At 34.9% G+C, this 25449-nt stretch overlaps 1 protein-coding gene across 13 annotated transcripts in view; it reads right to left on the bottom strand.

Moving 5' to 3' along the window:
• The window catches only part of KDM6A (lysine demethylase 6A), a 244651-nt gene that overhangs the window by 114151 nt on the left and 105051 nt on the right, over positions 1-25449 (bottom strand). For all 13 annotated transcript variants that reach the window (XR_005214496.1, XM_037821207.1, XM_037821210.1 and 10 more), the window contains exon 4: positions 20746-20795. Coding sequence is in view for 12 of the 13 variants with exons in the window: in XM_037821207.1 (XP_037677135.1) it covers positions 20746-20795 (50 nt within the window). In the remaining variant the exon portion in view is untranslated. The remainder of the gene's footprint in view (positions 1-20745; positions 20796-25449) is intronic.

Below are 25449 nucleotides of genomic sequence, written 5' to 3'. Positions count from 1 at the left end.
AGAGAGACCTAGCAACCTGCTCAAGGATACAGTTACTAAGTAGAAGACATAGAAACTGAATCTGGGTAAGCTTCCAGAGCTTACTTTTAAACCACAATATTTTTGTTGCTAGTGTATTAGCTAAACCCTATCTTATAAGACCAAAAAAAAACAACAAACAAAAAACCCGCCAAAAGGTAGGGGTGCTAATCATCTGCTTAGTTCCTAGCACAACACCTTGCATGCAGCAGATGCCAGAACAAAACTTTAAATTGAATCACCCAGTATTTAAAGCCTGTGTGCTCAGCTCCCTGTGTGACATAGAATAGTATAAAGCATGGTCTTATCTATTCACTAGAAACTTATAATCCCCAGCAAGCAGCTGCCTCATTTTTCCCATAACAGCAAACAATGTAACTCAAGCATTAATTGAGAACCTTTTATGCGTTACAGCTATCACAGGCATTGGGAAGAGGGTAGTGAACAACACACAAAAATTCATATCCTCAATGAGCTTACAATTTAATGGGAAAGTTTATGAAATTAAGTGCCTAATAGTATAATCCAAGCTACAAACATTTAAGGATTAATGAAGTATAATAAGCACTAAGGAAAAAAGTTGTACTTGAGCAAAAAGGATGATTGGGAAAGGAGAAGGAGAAACAAGACATGGTGATTCTAACCCAGACATCTTTGGAAATAACATGGGGGCTATTTCTGGTCTTCAAAATTAAAACAAACAAACAAACAACAAGACTGTCTTGGACTGTTTTGGTCCGTGATGCTCAATTGGGGGCATTTGGTAAAACAAAGAGGAGGATTTGGTGGAAGGAGGGATTTGCAACATTCCTTGAAATACATGTATTCCCTCCAAAAGTATCAATGCATTATCTCACCAAAAATGCCAATAGCATCCCAATCAAGAAAAACAAGTCTATGCAAAAGGATGACCCAAGCAAAAGCACTGACATGGAAATGAGTTTAAATTTGATGTAGTTATTCTTTAACCCTGTGTAAGGAGTTAGGGGAGCAACTTTCTGGGGAATATACTATTTATAAAATGTACTCTCCGCATCAATCCAAATCACTGGAGGTTAGAGTACCTACACCAGGAATCAGAAAACTAGAGCCCATGGGACAAATCCAACCAGCCAGCTATTTTTGCAAGTAAACTTTCACTGGAATACAGCCATGCCAACTCATTTACATATTGTCTATGGCTGTTTTAAGCTATAACGGCAGAGTTAAGTACTTGCAACCAAGGTCATATGGCTCATGAAGCCTAAAATATGTAGTATTTGGCCCCTTACAAAAAGGGTTTACTAACCTCTGGCCTAGATTGTTTCCCAGACAAAGGAAGGGTGGGATTAAAAGAAGAGAACATTAGTAATACTAAAGCTTCCAAAACTTTTATTAGGCAAGATCTAAGGTAAAGGTAGTCATTAAGGGCACATAATTAGTTTTTAAATGATGAAATTATGAAGATACTATTATAATGTTGCCAATCTTTGGGTAGAATAACAATTTGATTAAAGCGCCACCACTAAAAACATGCTATGCCCCAGTAATCATTTTTGAAGACAATCATATTTTCATGCAGGAATATTATTAAAAAAATAAAACCATGCCAAACTATTAGAAAAATATTAAATGTCTTAATCTTATTGTACTAATTCCACATAGGCAGTGATACACACTGGAGGGGAAAAAAAAAACACTTCTATTCATCCTACGGGGAACCAAAGTGTGTGTGTGAGGGGGGAGGGGGGGTGAAGGCATTCAAAGGTTCAAGGCATGAATTTCCAATTGTTTACCGCTTCCAAGAAATATCTCAAACCCCATGAATTTTACACCGAACAAGAGAGTCTGATGTCCTAAAAGTACTGCAGATTTTTAGATAGTGGTAACAATCTCACCTGCTGACCAAGCCAAAAATTAGTATTACTTTTCTTCTCTCACCTCCTCCCACCAATAAACCACATTCAAGTTACAAAGCTCATTAGACAATCAAAAAGCCTTTGATCCTATCCTCTCCCCATTCCTACTGCCTTTCTCTAGGTAACTTAGGACCTCAACTTTTTCTTCCTGGCCTATTTCAACAGTTTCCTAGTTCACCTTCCAAGTTCTAGCCTGCCCTTCCATTTATCCCCTTACAATCTACCTTCCACACTACGCCAATGAGCCTTCCAAAACTCAAACATGACACTTTCCATTTAAACTCTTCTGAAGATTACCCACAACACAGTGTGTCTTATAAGGACCTTCATTTTATGACTCTTGTTCAATTTTTCCAACTCACAGCCAACACTTCAGTTAGAAAAAAATAACGTGCAGATCTATGAATAAAATATGCTATTACACATTTCTATGATTTTAAATGTTTGCTTCTTTTGCCTGAAAAAACCATTGCCATCTTTCCTTCAACTCACATCTCAATTTGGCAAATTCCTATCCATCCTTTACAACACTCACCTCTTCCTTCCAGAAATATTACCCAATACATTTACAAGCCCAAAGACAGTTGCTTTCTGATATGTTCCCAAATGAATACCTATATCTCTATCACAAATATGCTGTTTATCTCCTCCACTAGAATTTGAGTCTTTAAATGGTAGAGACAGAACCAAGTTGTCTTTTGATCCTTATGGCAAAGCATAAATTAGAAAGGGTTTGCTGCTAAATAAATCAGTCTCTTACAGATTTTAATAAACGTTACACATTTTTCTTCAAATAATTTAGTACTTTGTTGATTAAATTTACACTATGGCATCACTTCCTTAACTGCCCTTTGGATACTTAAAAGGTTTGTACCTAGTTATAATAATACAACACAAGAGGTTGCTAAAGCTCCTTATATCCATCTAGCCCAAAATTACACAAAAGTTCTGCTTCCATAACCTGTGTATAGTATTGCATAGCAATCACAAAATCAAGTTGTGAGAGCCACCAGACTTGGGTTAGAATCCCAATCTCATCATTTACTAGCTTTTAAGAATCATGAAACAAATTAATTGACCTGAGTTTCAACACCATCATCTTTGTAAAAAGGATGAAGGCAGTACCTCTATTTCATAGGGTTGTTTTAAGGAATTAGATGAGATAATACGTGTAAAATACTGCATGGCACTTAGGATTTTTATGAGAAGTAAATGAGAAAAAGTAAATGAGAAAATGTGTCTAAGAACAGCAAGAAAATTATCCAGCACAGGGTAATTGCTCACTGGATATCTCAGGCATCTTTTCAACTAAGAATTTGAGTGATACATAAAATTCTTGATAAGACTCACGTGCTATAAAAATTTACACACTTAAAATAATAGGGCTTATAAAAGAAAAAGAGTTATGAACCACCAACTCAAAACCTTTGCAACTTTGTAACCAGAGGATTTTAAAAATGGTAACTGGTACCTGGAAATATCCTGAACCACTCAAGCACCAAGTTTAGCTTGGTTACAGGTTACCACAGTTAGAATTAAAAACATACAAAAACAATAAAGTTGGAATGCTGGCAACATCTGAATTAGAGGCGAGCTGGCAGGTGCTGAGACAAAGAAAAGAGCTGAGAACTGAACAAGACTTGATGATATCTCTTTCTGAGGAGGAGCTCTGGATACAGATATTTGTCTTTAATTTTCTTAAAATCTAAACTAAATCTAAATTAAAGGACTCCTGCTATCAAGTGCAGCAGCCAAGCTGAGAGCTTTTTCCCTTTCCTACTGAAGTTTATAATTATACTTCTATTACCCAAGGAAAAATTCTAAATAAAACAATAAGACTTTCATGTTGTATCAACATAATACCCATATTTACCAATAACATATGAGCTAATTTGTATTACTAGTACAGCCTATTTTACAACATATGCAGTTTCTCTTACTGTTTTCTGTCCCAACTGTTGTCATGATCAGACAAAATAAAGACATTTTCCAGCCTCCCTTGCAGCTAGGAGTGCTCATATTACTGAGTCATAGCCAGTGAGATGTGAATGAAGGGATGTAAACAATTACAATCTCCTGATTCCTTTAAAGGAACAGGGTGTTTCCCTCTGCTTCCTCTTCCTCTGACAAGCTCCTTGCAATGGAGAACTGACTCCAAGGCATCTTGGTCCATGCAGTGAAGGGCAACACACTAAGGATAGTGAACCAACAAAAAAAGAGAAAGACTTAGGTCCCTAAAGAGCATCATGGAACAAAATCACCTTACGATCTCTAGAATGTCTACCTATGGACAATCAGAGAGATTAAATAATCTGTCTTGTTTAGGCCATGCCATTTTAAGTCTCCATAATACATGAAATACTTGGAATCTATATCCTGTCTAATATGTCATCCTATATAAATCACCATTTCTGTAAGGGTAATTTCTAGAAGTGGAATGACTGGTCAAATAGTATGAATATTTCAAGGTAATCTTGCATATTGTCAAATGCCATCCAGAAAGGTCACACAAACTTTTCCCCATAACACTTGATTCAAAAATATTAACCATTATATTTAAAGCACAGACAAATTAAGGAATATTTTTTTAAAAGCAACCAATATTTTCATTTACATCTCCTTTAATTATGCTACAATAACAGAAGTCAAAGGCATTCCATTTCCAGAAACAGGAGCAATGGCAAACAAGATGTACTGGAAATCCCTCCTGATAGCTAAAGCTATTAAAAATGCTGGATAAAATATTTTAAGTCTATCTTTATAAATGAATGGCTGAACTGGCACCAAAAGGAAAAAAACCAAAACATTTCAAAAGGAAAAATACAGAGAGGTAAGCAAACAATGAAAGTCAATAAAATACCCTGTGACCTGAACCGTTAGTTTCAACAGCCATATAAAATGGGAAACAAATTAGGCACCATTCTCAGAGGCAAGTTGTATACTAGATTTCCCACACAAATCTGAAACTGAGGGCTACCTTCTCAATAAAATGACAAACTAAAAAAATATTCCACTCCACGGCAAACCAAAAACAAAAACAAAACAGAAAAACTTTGCCTCTGTGGTAGACAGGGGAAAGGAAAATTTCAAATTAAGAGAAGGCAGAGAATTAATGAATTAAAATATAGATGACTAGAAATTATCTACAATGCAGCACAGAAAATGTGAAAGTCAAGTTAAAAGCTCTAGAAGAAAAAGTGGGAAAGTCTATCATTATGTCTAAAATCAGTTGTAGGAGTGAAAAAAGGATATGAGACAAAGGCAATATTTGAGTATGTACTAGCTGAAATTTTTCTAGCACTAAACAGAACAATCCTCAGATTCAGAGAGCTGAATAAATAAAATGAAACCCTAGACAGACACAAAGTGAAGTTGCAAAGTACAAAAGACGAAAACTAGATCTTTAAAGCAGTCAGAAGACAATTATCTTCAAGAGCTGTAACACCCACTTTTTAAAGCATCCGTTAAACCTAGAAGTCAGTGAAAATTCAGTATGAGAAAAAATAAATATCAACCTAGAATTGTTTATACAAGAAAAGTACATTACAAGAACAAGACTGAAATAGTTATTTTCATGCAAACATATGGAATTATACATCATTGAATCTAAGACTTCATCAAATTTTAGATGCATATTTTATGTACCACTAAGAAAAGAAAAAAAAAACCTTCCAATTAGACTGTAACTGAACTTAGAATTACCATTTAAGAGTTTTTTTTACAATTAGTGAAAGATAAATTTTTTAACATTTCATTCTTTTTCATACGTAAAGGAAAACATAAATGACATAAATTTTCATTAAGGTACCCTAAACTTAAGAGTTCAATTCTTCTGAATCACTTTTCAATCCTGTCAACCATGCTCAATCCTGTTACCCATGCTTACTCCATGTCCATGTTTTTTCATCCAATATCAATTTCTAACCTTTGAAAATCATGGTGATGTAGCATTTCTTAGAAGAGTATTCCACTGTTGTCTATTCTATCTTTGAACTCTAATTCTCCAAGTCTTGATGCTGTCTCATTTTTTTTGCTTGCTTCTTAAGTCCACAAAGGACATTATCTTTATTATTTCATGCTGTGTGAGAAAACAATGGAAAGAAGATGGAAGCATAGGTGCTCATTTGTTTAAAATGTCTGAAACAATACTTGTGTTACAAATACATATATGCATGAATACATGCATATATATATTTGCTTGCATATATATATATATTCGCTTGCATATATATTTTAGGAAATATAATAAGAAAGTAGAAACTGATTTCATCTTGTGAAGAGAAGGAAGGTCTGGGGTCTGCAATGAAAGGGAAATTATTTGTTAATTGTCTTAGTTTCCCAGGAGCTGTGACATACACCAACAATGAGTTGGCTTAATCAAAAATTATAAATTTATAATGGGAATTCACTATCTCACATTTTTGAAGTCTGGAAGGCTTGTGGTGTTCTGGTAGGCTGGCAACCCTTGGGGGTTTCTTGGCTTTCCCATCAAACGGTGATGTCTTCTCCTTGCTCTACTGGGTTCTAGCTGACTTCCCGCTTCCAGCTCTTCCCCATGGTTTTCTCTTTTACAAGTCCTCAAGTAACAGGATTAAGACCCATCCTGATTCAGTTGGCCACTCCTTAACTAAAAATAACATCTTCAAAAGGTCTCGCAGTAATGGGATTACGATTAAGAACATGTTTTCCTCTGGCATACACTATTCAACCTACCATGTCAATATATAGTTTGTTCAATTTGAATTTTTTAGCCTCTTAATATATTAATTTTAATGCAATTTTATTGAGTATATTTACATACTATACAAATTATCCAAAATATACAATCATTGGCTAACAGTACCATCGCATAGTTATACACACATCCCCATGATCAATTTTAGAATATTTTCATTACTCCAGAAAAGAAATAATAAAAAAGAACCCAAATCCTCCCATATCCCTTATCTCCCCGTTATCGATCCATACATTTGTTATTTGGTAAATATGCTACTGTTGATGAAAGAAAATTAAAGTATTACTGTTAACCATAGTCCATAGTTTTTAATAGGTACTTTTTTCCCCATATACCACTCTATTTGTATCTCACCAGACACTGTCAATAGAAAGCAACCCAAGTTTCCATCAACCAATGGACAAAATGTGGTACATACAATGAAATATTATTCAGCTGTAAAAAGGAATGAAGTTCTGATATGCATGCCAATATGGATGAACTTTGAAGACATCATGTTAAGTGAAATAATTAGTATAAGCAAATTCAGAGTCAGCAACTGGAATATAGGTTACCAAGGGCTGAAGTGGGGGCAGGGAATTGGGAGTTAGTTTCAATTGTACAGAGTATCTCTTTGTGGTGATAGAAAAGTAATAAATGATGGTGATGTTAGCACAACATTGTAAATGTAATTAAAAGCACTGAATTATATATGTGAATGTGGTTAAAAGGGAAAATTTCAGGCTATATATCTGTTACTAGAATAAAAATTAAAAAAACAAAACAACAACAAAAAAAACCACAGGACTGTACACACAGTGAACCCTAATATAAACCATGGACTATAGTTACTAACACAATTATAAAATTGTTCTTTCATCAATTTTAACAAATGTACCACACTAATGCAAGGTGTTACTAATAAGCTGGTATATGGGAATCCTGTATTTTATGCATGATTTTTCTGTAAACCTACAACTTCTCTTAGAAACAGAAAATTTAAAATATCAATTAAAATGTATCCTAGACAGGCCCTCCATCTTGGGGCTTCCCCTTAATGAGGCTTGTTACTGCAAAGAAGAGGACAAGCCTAGTTATAATTTTGCCTAAGAGCCTCCCCCAGAGAACCTCTTTTGTTGCTCAGATGTGGCCTCTCTCTCTCTCTAAGCCCACTGGACAAGTGACCTCGCTGCCTTCCCTGCTACGTGGGACATTACGCGGGATGAAACTGGACCCGGCATCGTGGGATTGAGAAAGCCTTCTTGACCAAAAGGGGGAAGAAAAATGAAACAAAATAAAGTTTCAGTGGCTAAGAGATTTCAAACGGAGTCGAGAGGTCATTCTGGAGGTTATTCTTATGCATTATATAGATATCTCTTTTTAGTTTTTAGTGCATTCGAATAGCTAGAAGGAAATACCTGAAACTGTTGACCTGCACTCCAGTAGCCTGGATTACTGAAGACTACCGTGTAACTATATGGTTTATATGGTGTGACTGTGTAACTGTGATAACGTGTGGCTCACACTCCCTTTTATCCAGTGTATGGACAGACGAGTAGAAAAATGGAGACAAAAAGTAAATGAATTAAAATGGGGGATGGGAGATTTGGGGCGTTCTTTTTCCTTTTTATTCTTTTTTTTTTTTTTTGAGTACTGAAAATGTTCAAAAATTGATTGTGGTGATGAATACACAACTATATGATGGTACTGTGAACAACTGACTGTACACTTTGGATGGTTGTATGGTATGCAAATATATCTCAATAAAATCGCATTTAAAAAAAAAGAACATGGCCTCTCCTGGAGGTACATAACCGCTTCAAACCAACAAAACCCCTTACACCCACCTTATACAAATAGATGCACTTCTACCTTCCTCAGAACCCTGAATACTTCCAATATCTCTCTTAACAAAAACTTATGCTCATTTCTGTTTCTCTCACAAGAATGTGGGCACCTTGAGAGAAGGAACCATCTTACTTATCTTTGTATTGTTACAAGGCTCTTGCCGATGAATCTGAAAGCCAGTTACTGAGTGGTATAGTGTAACAGAAAAAGTCAATCAAAGTTCAAAGATGAGTTTTACTACCACCTACCGTGCTGACCTGGGAATCTCATTAACCAGTCTGAACTCAGTATGCTTAGTCCATAAAGTAAAATGATTAAATAATGGTCTGCAGGATGTGTTCTACTTCTAAAATTGTGAAATTTTAAAACAATCTAATCCTTATTCCCAAATATACTGCTTTTTAACTTTTCTGACATCATTATTCTTTAAAACATATCATTCCCTTGGACTCCTCTGCCTAGTAGATTTTATTTTTCTTCTTCAGATTAATTTAAGCATTAAGCTTGTTCAAGTTTTGCCTTCCCTTAAAGTTCTAAACATTTTTGTGTTATAGAGAACTTCAAGACTGATACATTTTAATACTCAAAATATTTCTAAAAATTCAAACTATGAGTTTTTCCATCATTTTAATTCTCCCCCCCTCCCCAAATCTCTCTACATTAACCCAAAATCTCATATCAGTGTAACATTAACAAAAAAAAATAAAACCATACTGGAGCTAAATGGCTTAAAGAAAACTTCACTAATCAGGCCCAATCAGGAAAGAATACTAACATAAATTTTGAGCTGTTAAGAAATATAGATTTACAATTATAAAGCATGTACAGAATCAGGAAGTAAAATAGTATTGTTCAGACCTCTTTAGTGAATCTGCTTTAAGACACCATTTACAATGTTTATATGTTTATAATAAGCATATCAAAAACATGTAAATTAATATTTATAAGCTTTGAGTTCTTGAAATTCTTGATATTCTTCAGCAGTGATATTATACAGCCCTGTGATATTATATATATATATATGTTAATTTACTGATCTTTTTTTCATAGTGCCCTAAATTATATTTTAACCAAACTCTATCAAAGCCATTTTAAAAGTAGGGTTGTATGGTTTTTTTTTTTCCGAATTTAATGAGCAGATCAGTTCTTTAATCTTCAGAAAGGCGATACTCACAAATACTTTAATGAATGAAGTGAAAAAAATTAAAATGGCACATCCTGCACGTCTTATAACAGATCAATTTATTTTTTTAATTGAAAAACATTGTGCTCCATCCTTGTTTGCTTCCACCATTTAACCAACAGTTCTAATAGGAGACAAGCATACTACCATAATTCAAAACCTTTTCTTTCTTTCCTTAAACCAATTAAAGTGGCGGGAAAAATAGGGAAAAAGAATTGATTGTGTTTATATTTAAAAGTTCACAACTACAAATAAAGGTGTATCACAAATTGTTTAGGAAACCATATAAGATAAAAATCAATATGTACCAGCAATTCTTAGCATTTTAACATATATCCTTATACTCTTCTACTTATATGCTGAAATACATGGCGGCACTAACAGTGTACATAAAATTTTTTCATAGTGTCTTCCTACTTTAAACTATAAACTTAACAATTTCTAAACTTTTCTGACTCATAAATGAGTTTAGGGCTTTTGTCATTTTTTTTAATTATTTCAGCATTACGATATGATATGTAGAAAAATTACTTAGAAAGTTTTTATTATTAGCTTGTATTAGAAAGGCATTTAATCCTTAAAATTACTAATAGACATGCTATAATAGCCATGAGAGCAATGGCAAGTTTCTACCATTTTACAAATGACAATGTCATTTCTACGGAACTAGGTATGAAAAACTATGAACAATCAAGAAGTAATATTCTGAATTACACAGAATTGAGGATTGAATTGTGTCCACCAAAAGATATGTTCAAATTCTAAACCCCAGTCCTGTGAATATGTTCCTATTTGGAAATAGGATCTTTGAAGATGTTATTAGTTAAGATGAGGCCAAGCTGGACCATGTGATGGAGGCAGAGACTGAGTTATGCCACAAATCAAGGAACACCACTGATTGCTAATAAGCCATCACCAGATTCCTACAGACTTCACAGAGAGAAGCAGGGCCCTGGCAACAACTTAATTTCAGACTTTTAGTCCCCAGAACTGTTACACAACAAATTACTGTTGTATTAAGCAACCTTGTGGCATTTTATTATGTCAGGCCTAGAAAACTAAGAGACATAGTAAACACTGCTTAGTTTTGTAATATTAAAGAATGAAATTTAATTGTGGGTTACAGATCATCATCCATTCTGCATTCTAAAAGGCTCTTTAAGAAAAGCTTATGTTTATCATAAGTCTGCCACCAAAACTCTTTGGATAAGAAAAATAGGACTTGAACTGAGTGTGAAAGGCTGCCCCAGACACCACAGAATATATTGTGCAATATGGTAAATGCATTATTACCTTTATGAAATAAAATAAAATAGCAAAACCTAAACACTTGAATTCAGCAAAATTCTGGATGGAACTGTGGACCCATAGTATGGGAAATCATTTTATTTTTAATAACTAATTGTAGAAGATAAGTTTGAAGAGATGTGATTTAAGAGATGAGTGCAACTAAAAATCAGCAGAATTATCTTAGTCACATTCCAAAAATCAATATTAGCTAACCTATAGACAAAAGATCTAAATTAATATTGAAACTGCCATTGATGAAACCGAGTTTGTAATTCGAGGCCAACAAAGATAATTGTCTGATAAAAGAGAAAAAGTCACTCACTGGAGTTAGCATGATTTTCATAATGCCCACTGCTGCATCCAAAATTATCCAACAAAAGAAGAACCAGGAAAATTGAATACTTTCTCAAGAAAAAAGAAAGTCAACTAAGACCAAACCCAAAATGACAAAGATGCTGAGAATGGCAAAGATTTTACAGTTACTATTAAAACTATCTTCAACAAATTAAAACAAAATATGCTCATGAGTTAAGAAAAGACAGGAAATCTCAACAGGCAACAATAAATAATAAACTCTAAAACTGAAAACTATAATACCTACAATAAAATTCAATGGACTGAATTAATGACAATGAAAAGGAAGGAGCAAATGAATTACAAAATAGAAAAACAGAAATTACCCAATGTGAAAACTGCAGAGACAAAAAAATTTAATAACAATAACAAAAAAGTCTCTCAAGGACCTGCTATATAAGCCAAATGACCTCACATACATATGATTGGAGACCCAAAAGGAGAAAGAGAATAAACAAAAAATTCTCTCAAAAAATAGTAACACAAATTCCTCAAATTTGATGCAGACTGTCTGCTCAACTCAAATATGAAGAAGGCCATACAGAGGTAAATCATGATCAATCTATTAGACACCAAACATGAAAAATAAATCTTGAAAGGAGCAAGAGGGGGAAAAAATTACATACAGGGAACAGCGAATCAATTAAGTGCTGAATTTTCATCAGAAAATGAGGTGAGAAGAAAACAGACCCTCATATTTATAAAAAACTTAAAAAGCTGTGGTATAATGAAAAACTTGGATGGTCTTGGTACCCAGTTCCTGGGGAAGCAACTTCTGAAGACTTAGGAATTTCCTGTGATAGAAGTATCTTTTGCTCTTCATGCTGGGTCCAGAACCACACCTGATAGTTCGTATACTAATAGGGAGATGACAGGTAGAGTCAAGCCACACCTGAAATCTTAGGATGGGGGGGCTGGCCACATGAGAAAGACCAAGCATGTTATCAGTTAAGGCTTTCAGCTATGTCATATAGGCCACCTCCCAGACCTCTGGTAGGGGAAGGGGGCTACCGATTGAGATTAACCATGTTGATTCTCTCAATCATGTCTATGTAATGAGATCCCATATAAACTTGGAACACTTGAAGTCCCGATAAGCTTCCATGATTGAGAAAATACAGCACAGCTGGGGGGAGGGGTGATGTGTTCTGACTCAAGGTGGAGCGTATAGGTAAGCTTGTGTTTGAGACCCTCCTGGACCTTGCCCTATGCCTCTCTTCTTTTGGCTTCTTATTTGTATTCATTTACTATAATAAAGCAATAATCATAAGTATTGCATTTTCAGTGAATGCTATGAGTTGTTCTAGAGAAAAACTGACCCCAAGGGGCTTGTGGTCTGGGTCTCTGAACTTACAACTAGCGCCTGAAGAACAATCTAGTAGAGGATTGCCCTTAACCTGTGAAGTCGGGCCTAACTCCAGGTAGTTAAAGAGTCAGAATTGGATTGAACTGAGTTACTGCAGTATTTGCAGTTGGTGTCAGAAGTTGCAATGGAAATTGCAGAAGTTTCGGCAGTCCATACAAAAGCCAACCCAGAATTCTCTATCAATTTAAAATTGAAGGCACTACCTCAGCAGGTGAACTCACTGCCCTCCCCGCTATGTGGGACCTGACTCCCAGGGGTGTAAATCTACCTGGCAATGCAGGATATGACTCCCGGGGATGAGTATGAACCCAGCATCTTGACCAAAAGGAGGATGCAAGATGAAACGAAGTGAAGCTTCGGTGGCTGAGAGATTTCAAACGGAGTCGAGAGGTCACTCTGGTGGATATTCTTACGCACAATGTAGATAACCCTCTTTTAAGTTTAATGTACTGGAATAGCTAGAAGTAAATACCTGAAACTATCGAACTCCAACCCAGTAGCCTTGACTCTTGAAGATGAGTATATAACAATGTAGCTTACAAGGGGTGACAGTATAACTGTAAAAACCTTGTGGATCACACTCCCTTTATCCAGTGTATGGATGAATGAGTAGAAAAATGGGGACAAAAACTAAATAAAAAATAGGGTGGGATGGGAGGATGATTAGGGTGTTCTTTTTTACTTTTATTTTTTATTCTTATTCTGATTCTTTCTGGTGTAAGGAAAATGGTCAAAAATAGATAGGGGTGACGAATGCAAAACTATATGATGGTACTGTGAACAGTTGATTGTACACCATGGATGAGTGTATGGTATGTGACTGTATCTCAATAAAACTGAATTTAATTAAAAAAGAAAAATGGAGGCACCAACCCCACTTAAATGGAAAAGAATAGTCTCTTCAACAAATGGTGCTGGGAAAACTGGATATCCACTTGTAAAAGAATGAAATTGGATCCCTAACTCAAACCATATACAAAAATTAACTCAAAATGGATCAAAACCTAAATATAAGGGAGAAAATCATAAAACTTTTAAAAGAAAACATGGGAGAAAATCTTCAGGATTTTGTAATAGGCAATGGATTGTAGACATGACACCAAAAGCAAGAGCAACAAAAGAAAACACAGATAAACTGAGCTTCATCAGAATTTAAAACTTTCACACAAAGGACATTGTCAAGAAAGGTGAATGGATAAACAAAATGTGTATATACATACCATGGAATATTATTTGGCCATAAAAAGTCATGAAATTCTGATATATGCTACCACATGGATGAACCCTGAAGCCATCATGTTGAGTGAAATATATCAGTCATAAAGGGTAAATATTATATGACTGCACTTATATGAAATAGGTAGAAGAAGCAACTTCATAGAGACAAAAGGTAGATTAGAGGTTACCAGGGGCTAGAGTGGGGAGGGAGGGAGAATGGGGAGTTTTTGCTTAATGGGTAGAGAATTCCTGCTTGGAGTGATACAATAGTTTGGGTAATGGACAGTAGTGACTGTAGGACAACTTTGTTCTAGGGACCCAAAGCCTGGACTCTCCCTCCCTAATGCGGAATAAGGCCTCATAGCATGTAGCAGCCTGCTTGACTGAGACAGAAGTTGAAGGTCATCAGACCTTCTCAAGGAATAAAGTACAGTACGGTATCGTAAGTGAAGCATTGGAACTCCCCTCTCCTGATCACTTTTGATAACAAACTTCCAGACCCCTATGTCAGGAGACTGCTGAAACTCTGCTCTCATAATCTATGGAATATCTGTGTCCTAAACTCTTGCAAGATGCCCTTTGTACTCCCCACCCTCTGCAGAGCGCTAATTCCATTTTTCTCAACTGGCCGTCATCGAGAAGAATCTTCTGATCGTAAGTCCTAATAAACCCAGTTCTCACTCTGTGCCTGGTATATTCTTTGTTCTTAGGGCTGTGCTGACCCAAGCCCCTCAAGAGCTGGGTTGGAACAACTGCAAATATTATTAATGCAAATGAATTGCATGCTTAAAAATGTTAAGAATGGTAACTTTTATGTTATATATGTTGCCACAATAAAAAAAAATTAAAAAAGGAAGGCAAAATATTTTCAGATTAGAAAACTAAAAAATTTCATCTCTACCAGATGTTTACTATAAAAAAATCATAAACACAGATCTTTAGCCTAAAGGAAAATGGCACTACATGGAAACAATTCACACAAAGTAATGAAGAACATTATATTGTAAATATTAAAACATAGTTAGGATGTAAGTAAGAGGAAGAAAAAAATGAGTATCACCCAAATAGTAAGCCTAAGAAGGATGGAGTGGCTATATTAATAGCAGACAAAACATATATCAAGTCAAAAAGAATTACCAGAGATAAAGAAGAATTGGGTGAATTTCTACCCAATTTACCAGGTAGAAATAACCATTATAAATGTGTATGCATCTAATAAGTTTCAAAACATACTAAAGAAAAAAGTCACAAAATTAAAACAAAGAAAATTCCACAACTGTAGGAGATAATTACTTAGCAAATGACAAAGACTTGAAAGATACTATCAATTATCTTTACCTAACAGATATTTATAGGACAATACTACCAATAAATGAAAATCACATATTCGTTTTCAAGTGCTGAGTCAATAAACAAGTCTCAATAAATTTCAAAAGAATGAAATCATAGAGTATGTTGTATAAATATGATAGATTTTGAGATTATTAACAATGAGATATCTTTTAAAAATCCAAATTTGGAAATTAAAAAGTATTTTCAACTGAATGATAGTGAAAATAAAAAATACGAAAAACTTCGGAATACAACTAAAGCAGTACTTAGAGAAATACATGTGCTTAAATAATTAGAAGAGAAAAAAGTAGAAAATCAACAATCCGAGCCTCTATCCTAGGAAATTTGAAGAGAAAATTAAAGACAAAGAAAGTCTAAGTAAATAATAAAGATATATAATCAGGAATCAATGAAATTGAGACTTTAAAGATATAAAAGCAGAAAAAAATAGAGGGAAAAAATTAAACAAAAAGCTGATACTCTGGATAGATTGACAAAATTGATAAACTCTAGCCAGACTGATCAAGGAAAAGAGAAAACCAAATTGGAAATATCAGGAATAAAAGAGGGGACACTTCACTACAGATTGGCAAGTTTTTAAAAGGAAACATTATTCAAAGTTTATAAATAGCAAATCTGACAACTTAGGTGAAGAGACAAATTTCTTGAAAGACAAGTATCACCAAAAATGACTGAAGAAGTAACCAAAAAACTGAATAGCCTAGTGTCTATTAAAGGAATTGAATCTGTAGTTTAAAGGCTTTCCATAAAGATACTTCTACACCCAAGTGGCTTTACTGGTAAATTCTATCCAACATTTAAGAAAGAAATAATACCAACCCTACACACACTTTCAGAAAATAGAAGAGATAAGAGTTCCCAACTCATTTTATGAGGCCAGAATTACCCTGGTGCATAAATCAAAGTCACAAGAAGAAAATTGTCGCGTAGCATCACTTATAAACAAAGATACAAAAATTCTTAAAATATTACCAAATTGAAGTCAACAATATATAAAAAGGATAATATATACATGACTAAGTGGGGCTTATCCCAAGAACATCTGAAAATCAAGCAATGTAACCATAAAATAGATTAAAAAAGAAAATCCATAGAATCTCAACAGATGAAGAAAAATCATTTTGCAAAATTCCACACCCATTCATGATAAAAACTCATAGCAAACTAGTAACAGAAGGGACCTTCTTTGACATAAACCTATGGAAACCTTACAGCTAATGCCATATTCAATGGTGAAAACTGAATGTTTTCCCCCAAAGCACCAGAACACAACAAGGATATCCCTTTATTCAACATTGTACTGGAGGTCCTAGTCAGTTCAAAAAGGCAAGAAAAAGATTAAAGGGCACCCACAGAATAGAAAAGAAAGGACAGTCTTTTGAACAATGATGCTGGAAAAATTGGGTACCTGTTCAGAAAATAAATGAACACTGCTGCTTATCTGACACCATAAACAGCTTTAAATATATTCACAGACCAAAATATAGGTGGCATGGCTATAAACTTCTAGAAAAAAACAAGAGAAAATTTTTATGATCTTGGGGCAGGCAAAGATTTCTTAACAGAACACAAAAGGCACAAAGAACAAAGTGACTAAATGGACTGCATGAAAATTAAAAACATTTACTCTTTAAGAAATTACAAAACGGAAAGGCAAGCCGTAGACTATGAGAAAATATTTCCAAAACATGTATCTGACAATCAGCTTTTATCCAGAATATATAAAGAATCCATACAACTCAATTAAGAAGATAACAAACCAATTTAAAAATGGGTAAAATATCTGAACAGGTAATTCACAAAAAAAGGTATATAAAAAGCCAACTGCACATATAAGATGCTCAACATCACTAATCATCAGAGAAATACAAAATAAAACCAAAATGAGAACTCACTAGTCACCTACTAGAATGGTTAAAGCAAAAAGACACAATACCAAATGCTAGCAGGACTGTAGAACAATTCAAAACCTCTTACAATGCTAGTTGGAACGTGAAATGGTACAGCCACTTTGGAAAACAGTGTGCCAATTAAACTTAACACTCCAATTATGACCCAGCATTCCCAAATCCTCGGTATACGAAGGTAAATGAAAATCTACATCCACACAAAGACAAATAATTAATGTTCACACACAACACTTTATTCATAGTAACAAAAAGCTGGAAACAATCCAAATGTTTATCAGCCTCCAAATGGGAAAATTAATTGTGGCTTATCAATTCTATGAAATACCAATCAACACTTAAACACAATATTGACACAAGACAACATAGATGAATCTCAAAAATAGCATGCCAAATGAAAGACATCAAAAACAAACGGGTACATGTTGTTTGAATCCAGCTATACGACATTCTAGAAAAGACAAAACTAGAGTAATAGAAAGCCCTTAAGTGGTTGCCTGGGACCAGGGGTCAGATATGGGAATCAACTGGATAGGGGTGCAAGGGAACACTTTGGGTGATGGAAATGTTCTATATATTGATTGTGGTAATGACTACACAAACCTATATAATTAGTGAAACCCAACAAACCGTACACTTATAATAATGTAAGATTATAGCTCAAAAGAACTGGGGGGGTAGAGGGGGAACATGAGATACTGTTATGGAGCTAGATAAGTTAATTATAAAGTTTGTTTGGAAAAATAAGCAACCAAGGACAGCCAGGAAAACCTTAAAAACAAGAACAATGTAGAAAGAGAACCCTACCCCTATTGTATATTAAATATTTTTAAAAAAACTTATAACTGAAACATTGTGGCATCAGATCATGAATAGACAAAACTGGTGAAATATACCAGAAAATGTGAAACGGACAATATGCACCTGAAAATTTAGTATACAATTAAGGCAATATCTCAAATTAGTAGAGGAAAGAAAGATTTTTAAAATATATTGTTATCAAGGATAAATAGCCATATGGACAAAGACAAAAGTAGATGTTCCTCACACCATACATATCAACAATAAATTCCAAAAAGATCAGAAATTTAATGTAAAGAATAAAACCATTCAAGTACTAGAAGAAATTGTGGGTGAATTTCTCTAACACCTGGGAGTGAGGAAAAAACTGCCCTATGATGCAAAATGCTGATGAAATACAGGAAAAAACTGATAAACTTGACTATATAGAAATAAATGGGTAAAATCTAATGACCAAACACAGGAAACCAAATTACAACAAATGGCAAACAGGGTAATAATACCTACAACTTATATCACATATAAGTGATAAATTCATAAAGTGTGTTTATATAAAACAGAATAAAAGCAATGGCCCAATGGAAAAATGGAAGAGATATGAACAAATATTTCAAAGAGAAAGAAATGCAAATGGTCTTTAAACTTTCAAAAAAAAAAAAAAAAGGCTCAATCTCACTCACAATTAAGAACATGCATATTGATATACAATGAGTTATCATTTCTCACATATGAGATTGGCAAAGAGCCTCCAAACACATTTTTTCTGGGAAACACCATAGGGAAACAAGCACCAACATACATTGCTGAAAGGAATCCAAAATGGTTAAATCCCTAAGGAGTGGCATTTAGCACTTACCCGTGCATCCAGCAATCCCACTTCTAGGAATTTACACCAAAGAATCACTAACAAAAACATGAACCAACACTTTTACTAGACTATTCACTGCAGCACTATCTATAGAAGCAAAACAGTAATGCAAATAAATAAAGCATGGAGCAAATCTTTGTAACCTTGGCTTAGGCAAAGTTTTCTTAGGTACAACACTAAAATGAAAAAATTGATAAATTGGGTTTCATCAAAAGTAAATACTTCAGTAAGTACTACAAAACCTATCATCAAGAAATGGAAAAAACAAGCCACAGACTTTGCCAATTATATATCTGATAAAGGTCTATACCCAGAATAAAGAATTCTTACAACTCAATAATGTTTAAAAAAAAAAAAAGTTTGAATAAACATTTCACAAAGAGGATATACAAACAGCTAATCCACCCATGAAAAGATGCTCAACATAATTAGTCATTAGGGAAATGTAAATCAAAACCATAATAAGATGCTACTTCATACCCACTAGGATGGTTACTACAAGTGCTGATGAGGATGTGGAGAAATCGGACTGCCATGCATTGCTGGTGAGAATGTAAAGTGGTGCAGCCAGTCTGGAAAACAGTTTTGGCAGTTTCTCAAAATGTTAAACATAGATTGAACCTATGGCCCAGCAATTCCACTCCCAGGTACATACCCAAGGGAATTGAAAGCATATACCCATGCAAAAACTTGTACACAAATGTTCATAGCAGCATTATTCACAATAGGCAAAAGGGGGGGGGGAGAATAATACAAATACCAATCAACTTATAAATGGATAAATAAAATGTGGTATAGCCATACAATGGAATATTCTTAGGTAATAAAAAGGAATGAAGTACTGATACATGCTACATGGTTGAACCTTGAAAACATATGCCAAGTGAAAGAAGCCAGTCAAAAATGACTACATATTGTATGATTCCATTTATATATAATATCCAGCAAAAGGCAAATCTATAGAGACACAAAGTAGATTAGTAGTTGCCAGGAGTGGGCATATAAGATTTCTTTCTGGAGGAGATAGAGATGTTCTAAATTAAGGTTGTGGTAATGAGTGCAAAACTCTCAAAATTCACTAAAAATCATTGAATTGTATACTTAAAACGGATGTATCTTATGACATGTAAATTGTACCACAATAAAGGAAAGGAAGGGGGGGAGGGAAAGGGAAACGAAAAGGAGTCACAGACTAGGGAAGATATTCTCTATAAATAAAAAAATTTTTAACCAAATTTTAACCAAAATAAATACATTTTAAAACCCCTACCAAATAAACAAACTAGCAAATCAAAAAAAAAAAAATCCACAAAAATCTGAAAGGGTAACTCAGATTAAAAAAAAATAAAATCCCACTGGTCAATAAATTTATACTTCAAAGTAAACATGATATGAAAGATTAGCCTCCCAGAATAACTTTATGCACTACTTAAACTAAGATGACAAAGTAGATGATTCATAACAATCCACAGTTATTCACTTAGGTGGGTCTTGTAGTTCCCAGCTCTCCTCAGAGCTCCAATTATAAACAGAATATACCAAGAAACATTTCATTATAACTTTCCCATTCCATCTTCCTTCTCAGCTGGGTACACCCACCTTCAGCCTGATTCCCAGGTATCAACTTAAGACAAGAAAACCAAGGAATCATTTTGTTGTTATTGTTTGGTTGGTTTTGCTTGCTTTTCAATTATCACACTTAGGATCATCTTTGGCCAATGTCAGAAGGAATCTAATTCTTTTAATTGAATACAACGTGGTTCACACAAAATGACACTAACAAAATAACATTTATATTTCCAAAGCCTGTTCCCCTAGAAGTAATGTTTTTAAGTAATTAACAAAAAAAGCAAGAATACAATTCATTTTGAGTCCAGCAGTAATCAGCCCCAAATAACAAATAAGAAATAGGCAAATGTGAACTTACCTTCCAGTAGTCAGACTGTAAACTGTAGTACCTCTGGTATGCAGATAATGCTGAAAGAGGGAAAATAACTGTGAATCACAATTATGTCCCATTCCAAAATAAGTAAGATGATTTTAAGAAAATAACAAGCTACCCACCATAACCATTTCCTGGAAGACATTTCAAAGACCAAACAATTTAAAAATCTGGGGCCTCCCTACTCAGAGTCAGCCATGGTTAACAAATGGCAAATATACAGAAGTTCAGAAATGCAAAACCATGGTCACAGCTAAGATCTACACTTGAACAGACATAAAATCTAGGCTACCCTTTGAATCAACTCGACCTTCCTCAGAGACCAAAACTGATGAAGGATTAATACTTTTCAAGACTACTCCAGAATATAACGGAAACCAGTTCAAAGAGCAAAGGAACTTTTGTGATGCTTCCCTTCATACAGTCAACAAAAAACCCACCTCAAAATTACCTTTCTCGTAGGGCTACCTCCAACTCAATTCCAAGATAGGGTATCACATACCAGTAAACCCATCTCAAGGCATAAAAGGCTCTGGAAACAAAGTAGTTCCTCTCAGCCTGAAAATTCAGATGAAGTAGGAGTAAAAAGTAAACTAAAAGTTATATATGCACATTAGAATTGGTAGACACAGACTTTAAAAAAAAAAAAAAACAAAACTGATGAGACTTCCAGGAAAATGGAGGAATAGAGAGGGTGCCACAGAAACTACTTCTCTCCCCAACACCACAAGTAGCCAGGCAGAATCAACAATTCTGAATCAACTGTTCAGGGACTCCAGAGACCAGGGTCACTCTGTACAACATCCTGGGATAAAGCGGCTGAAAAACCATGGTCAGAGACTGTAATTCAGTCTCCAGCTCCTGGTGCCCGTCCTCCACTCTCGAGGGAACTAGAGGCACACGCTCAGATCCTTGCCGGGGGGTCTGCACTTACAGAAGAAGACACAGCCCAGGACTGAGCCAGATATTGGCCAGCAAAGTTAGAACATGGGACCCCACTGGCCCAGCCCATCCAGTCACATATCAATGGGTGCCATTTTATCAACTGTATCAGAGACGGAACTGGCAAAGGGCCTTGACAGCATGCCTTCATAGGGCTGAGGGGAGTAGGTAGCCAAAGAGCACCATCTGCTGGGCAGGCCAGAAAGTGCAGTCTGGTGACACTGAAGTGGATGAAAAGAAGTCTTTTTGAAGTCTTTCCTGATCCTCTCCCAGAGCCCACTGGATCAGGTATGCACCCCACTGAATGGGGACCTGGCACTGTTTTGGCTTGGAAATACTGACAAACCAACTCTCAAAGAGCCTTAACACAAACCCAATCAACAACAAAATCCTAGATAAGATAAAGAAACCAACTTTCAGAATACACCCATCAAGATAATCAGATGGCCAGATATCAGCAAAAAGTCACAAGCCATACTAAAACTCAGGAAGATATGGCCCAAAGGAGCAAAATAAAGTCAGAGGAGATACAGAGTTTGGAACAACTAGTCAAAGATGTTCAATCAAATCTCCTAAATCAATTCAAGGAAATGGCTAAAGAGATAAAGGATATTAAGAAGACACTGGGTGAGCATAAAGAAGAATCTGAAAGCATAAAAAGAAAAGTAACAGATTTTATGGGAATGAAAGACATAATGGATGAAACTAAGAATACGTCTAGTTGTATGTGTGACTATATAGCTTATATGGTGTGACCATGTGATTGTGAGGGCCTTGTGGCTCACACTCCATTTATCCAGTATATGGACAGATGAGTGGGAAAATGGGGACAGGGAGTAGATGAATTGTGGGGGGTAGGACAGGTGTGGGATGTTTTGGGTGTTTTTTTTTTCCCCCCTTGTGGGGGCAGACCGTTTGTGGGTGAGAAATTTTGGGGTGTTCATTTTTACTTTTATTTTTTGAAGTAATGAAAAATGTTCAAAAATTGTGGTGGGTGCACAACTATGTGATGGTGCTATGAACAACTGTTGTACACATTAGATGACTGTATGGTATATGAATATATTTCAATAAAATTGCATTAATATATACATACATGAAAGGAAATTCTGCCAGCCAAAAAGAAAAGACAGGAAAAAGAGGCTTGGGGCAGCGGAGGGGGATTGAAATGAAGATTATCCGTGAGGATATCTAAAAGGATAAAAAAAGAAAAAAAACAGATATGGCAAATAAAAGCCAAAGGATAAAATGGTTGAACTAAGTACTGCCTTTACCATAACAACACTGAATGTTAATGGATTAAATTCCTTAATCAAAAGACAAAGAATCACAGAACGGATTTTATAAACGTTACACCTATATGCTGTATACAAGAGACTCATTTTAGACTCAAAGATACAAATAGGATCAAAGTGAAAGGCTGGAGAAAAACGTATTCCTAATTTAAAAAAAAAAAAAGCTGGGGTTAGCTTTTTTTTTCAGACAAAATAGACTTCAAATGCAAAAATGTTGTAAGAGACAAAGGACATTATATATTAATAAAAGGGGCAATTCTCCAAGAAGAAATAACAATAATAAATATCTATGAACCTAAACAAGGTGCCCCAAAGTTCATGAGGCACACACTGGTAAAACTGATGGGAATAATAAACATTTCTATAATAATTGTGAGAGATTACAACACACGACTCTCATCAACAGAACATCTAAACAGAGGATCAATAAGGAAACAGAGAACCTATACACTCTGATAAATGAACTACACCTAATAAGACATATATAAAACACTGCACCCAAAAATAGAAGGATATACATTCCTCTGAAGTGATCAAGAATATTCTCCAGGACAGACCACAGCATGATGGGTCACAAAACAAGTCTCAATACATTTAAAAAGACTGAAATTATACCAAGCACTTCTGTGACAATAATGGAATGAAGCCTGAAATCAATAACAGCCAGAGAACTAGATAATTCACAAATATATGGAGGTTAAACAACATGCTCTTAAAAAATTAGTGGGTCAAAGAGAAAACCAAAAGACAAATCAGTAAATATCTCCAGATGAATGAAAACAAGAACACAACATACCAAAACTTATTGGATGCAGTGAAGGCAGTGCTGAAAGGGAAATTCATAGACCTAAAAGCCTATATTAAAAAGAAAAAAAGTGAAAATCAAAGACGTGACTGAACACCTCAAGAAACTAAAGAAAGCACAGCAAACTGATTCCAAAGTGAGCAAGAGGAAACAAATATCAAAGATTAGAGCAGAAATAAATGAAATTGACAACAAAAAAAACAATAGAATCAATAAAATCAAAACTTGGTTCTCTGAGAAGATCAATAAAACTCACAAAACCTTAGAAAGACTTACAACAAAAAAAAAAGAGATAAGACACAAATAAATAAAACCAGAAATGAGAGGAGGGTCATCACCATTGATCCCATGGGGGAAAAAAGATCATAAAGGGATACTATGAACAGCTGTATGCCAAAAAATTAGACTTAGATGGAATGGACAATTTCCTAGAAAAACACAAACAACCTTCACTGAATAAAGATTTGAACTAGAAGACCTGAACAAACCAATCACAAGTAAAGAGATTGAAATGCTCATCAAAAACCTCCCAACAAAGAAAAGCCCAAGTCCTGATGTCTTCACAGGTGAAGTCTACCTATCATTCCAAGAAGAATTAATATCAATCATACTCAAATGCTTCCCAAAAACTGAAGAAAGGGGAACACTACCTAAGTCATTCATTATATGAAGACAACATCACCCTTAATACCAAAGCCTGATAAAGATAACTACAATAAAAGAAAATTATAGACCAATCTCCCTAATGAATATAGATCCAAAAATCTTCAACAAAATACTTGCAAACAGAATCCAACAGTACATGAAAAGAATTATATACCATGATCAAGTGGCTAAGTACTTATATGTTTCAAGGATCCCTAGGTTATACTAAAAGTACAGCTAGGTCTGAGCCCCACTTTAAAGACAAAGGCAATAAAAATGGGAACAGGATCAGAACAAAGGAGCAGTTTGGGTGCATTCTAACAAGCTGGGGACATTTTTATGATTTGAAGCAATTTTATGAACTTCAGACATATGTACAATAGTAACAAACTATGAACATTACCTGAAATCTTTTCATATTAAAGAGATAAAGATAAGACGAAAATTCTAAGTAATGAAGATGACTTGTTCTACCCGATACTGAAATTATCATAAAATTACAAGAATTGGGAAACAGAACAAAACTGAAACTCCAAAATGAGATCATGGTACATGTAAGAATTAACTCAGCATATAAGTGGCATTTCCAAAGTGGGGAAAATTAATACCATAATCAGCACTTGAATACTTATCTAAAAGCAAAAAGCGAAATTTCTAAGTCACATCATGTACCAAAACAATTCAAAAAATAAATAGATTAAAGACAATTATAAAAACTAACCCATAAAACTACTAGATGATAACATAGGGAAATATTTCTCTAATGATCAGCAGGAGAATGACTTTTTAAACTCCTGGTTTAAGGTACAGGAGCTAAAGGAGGAATAGGGTGAAAATTATTTGAGAAACAGTTAACTCCCTAAATTCCCTCACCTGCTCTCTGATGGCACTGGCACTGGCATGCGCGCGCGTGTGCACACACAGACACGCCTAACCAGCCACTCTTCTTTAGGCAATCTAACCTAATAGATAGAACCAGGCCGATTCTCCAACAAAAAGGCC

The sequence above is a fragment of the Choloepus didactylus genome, chromosome X (assembly GCF_015220235.1).
Source record: "Choloepus didactylus isolate mChoDid1 chromosome X, mChoDid1.pri, whole genome shotgun sequence".
In the NCBI taxonomy this organism is placed as follows: Eukaryota; Metazoa; Chordata; class Mammalia; order Pilosa; family Megalonychidae; genus Choloepus; species Choloepus didactylus.
Note: the sequence above shows the minus strand (reverse complement) of the source record. Positions and strands in the feature narration are given on the sequence as shown.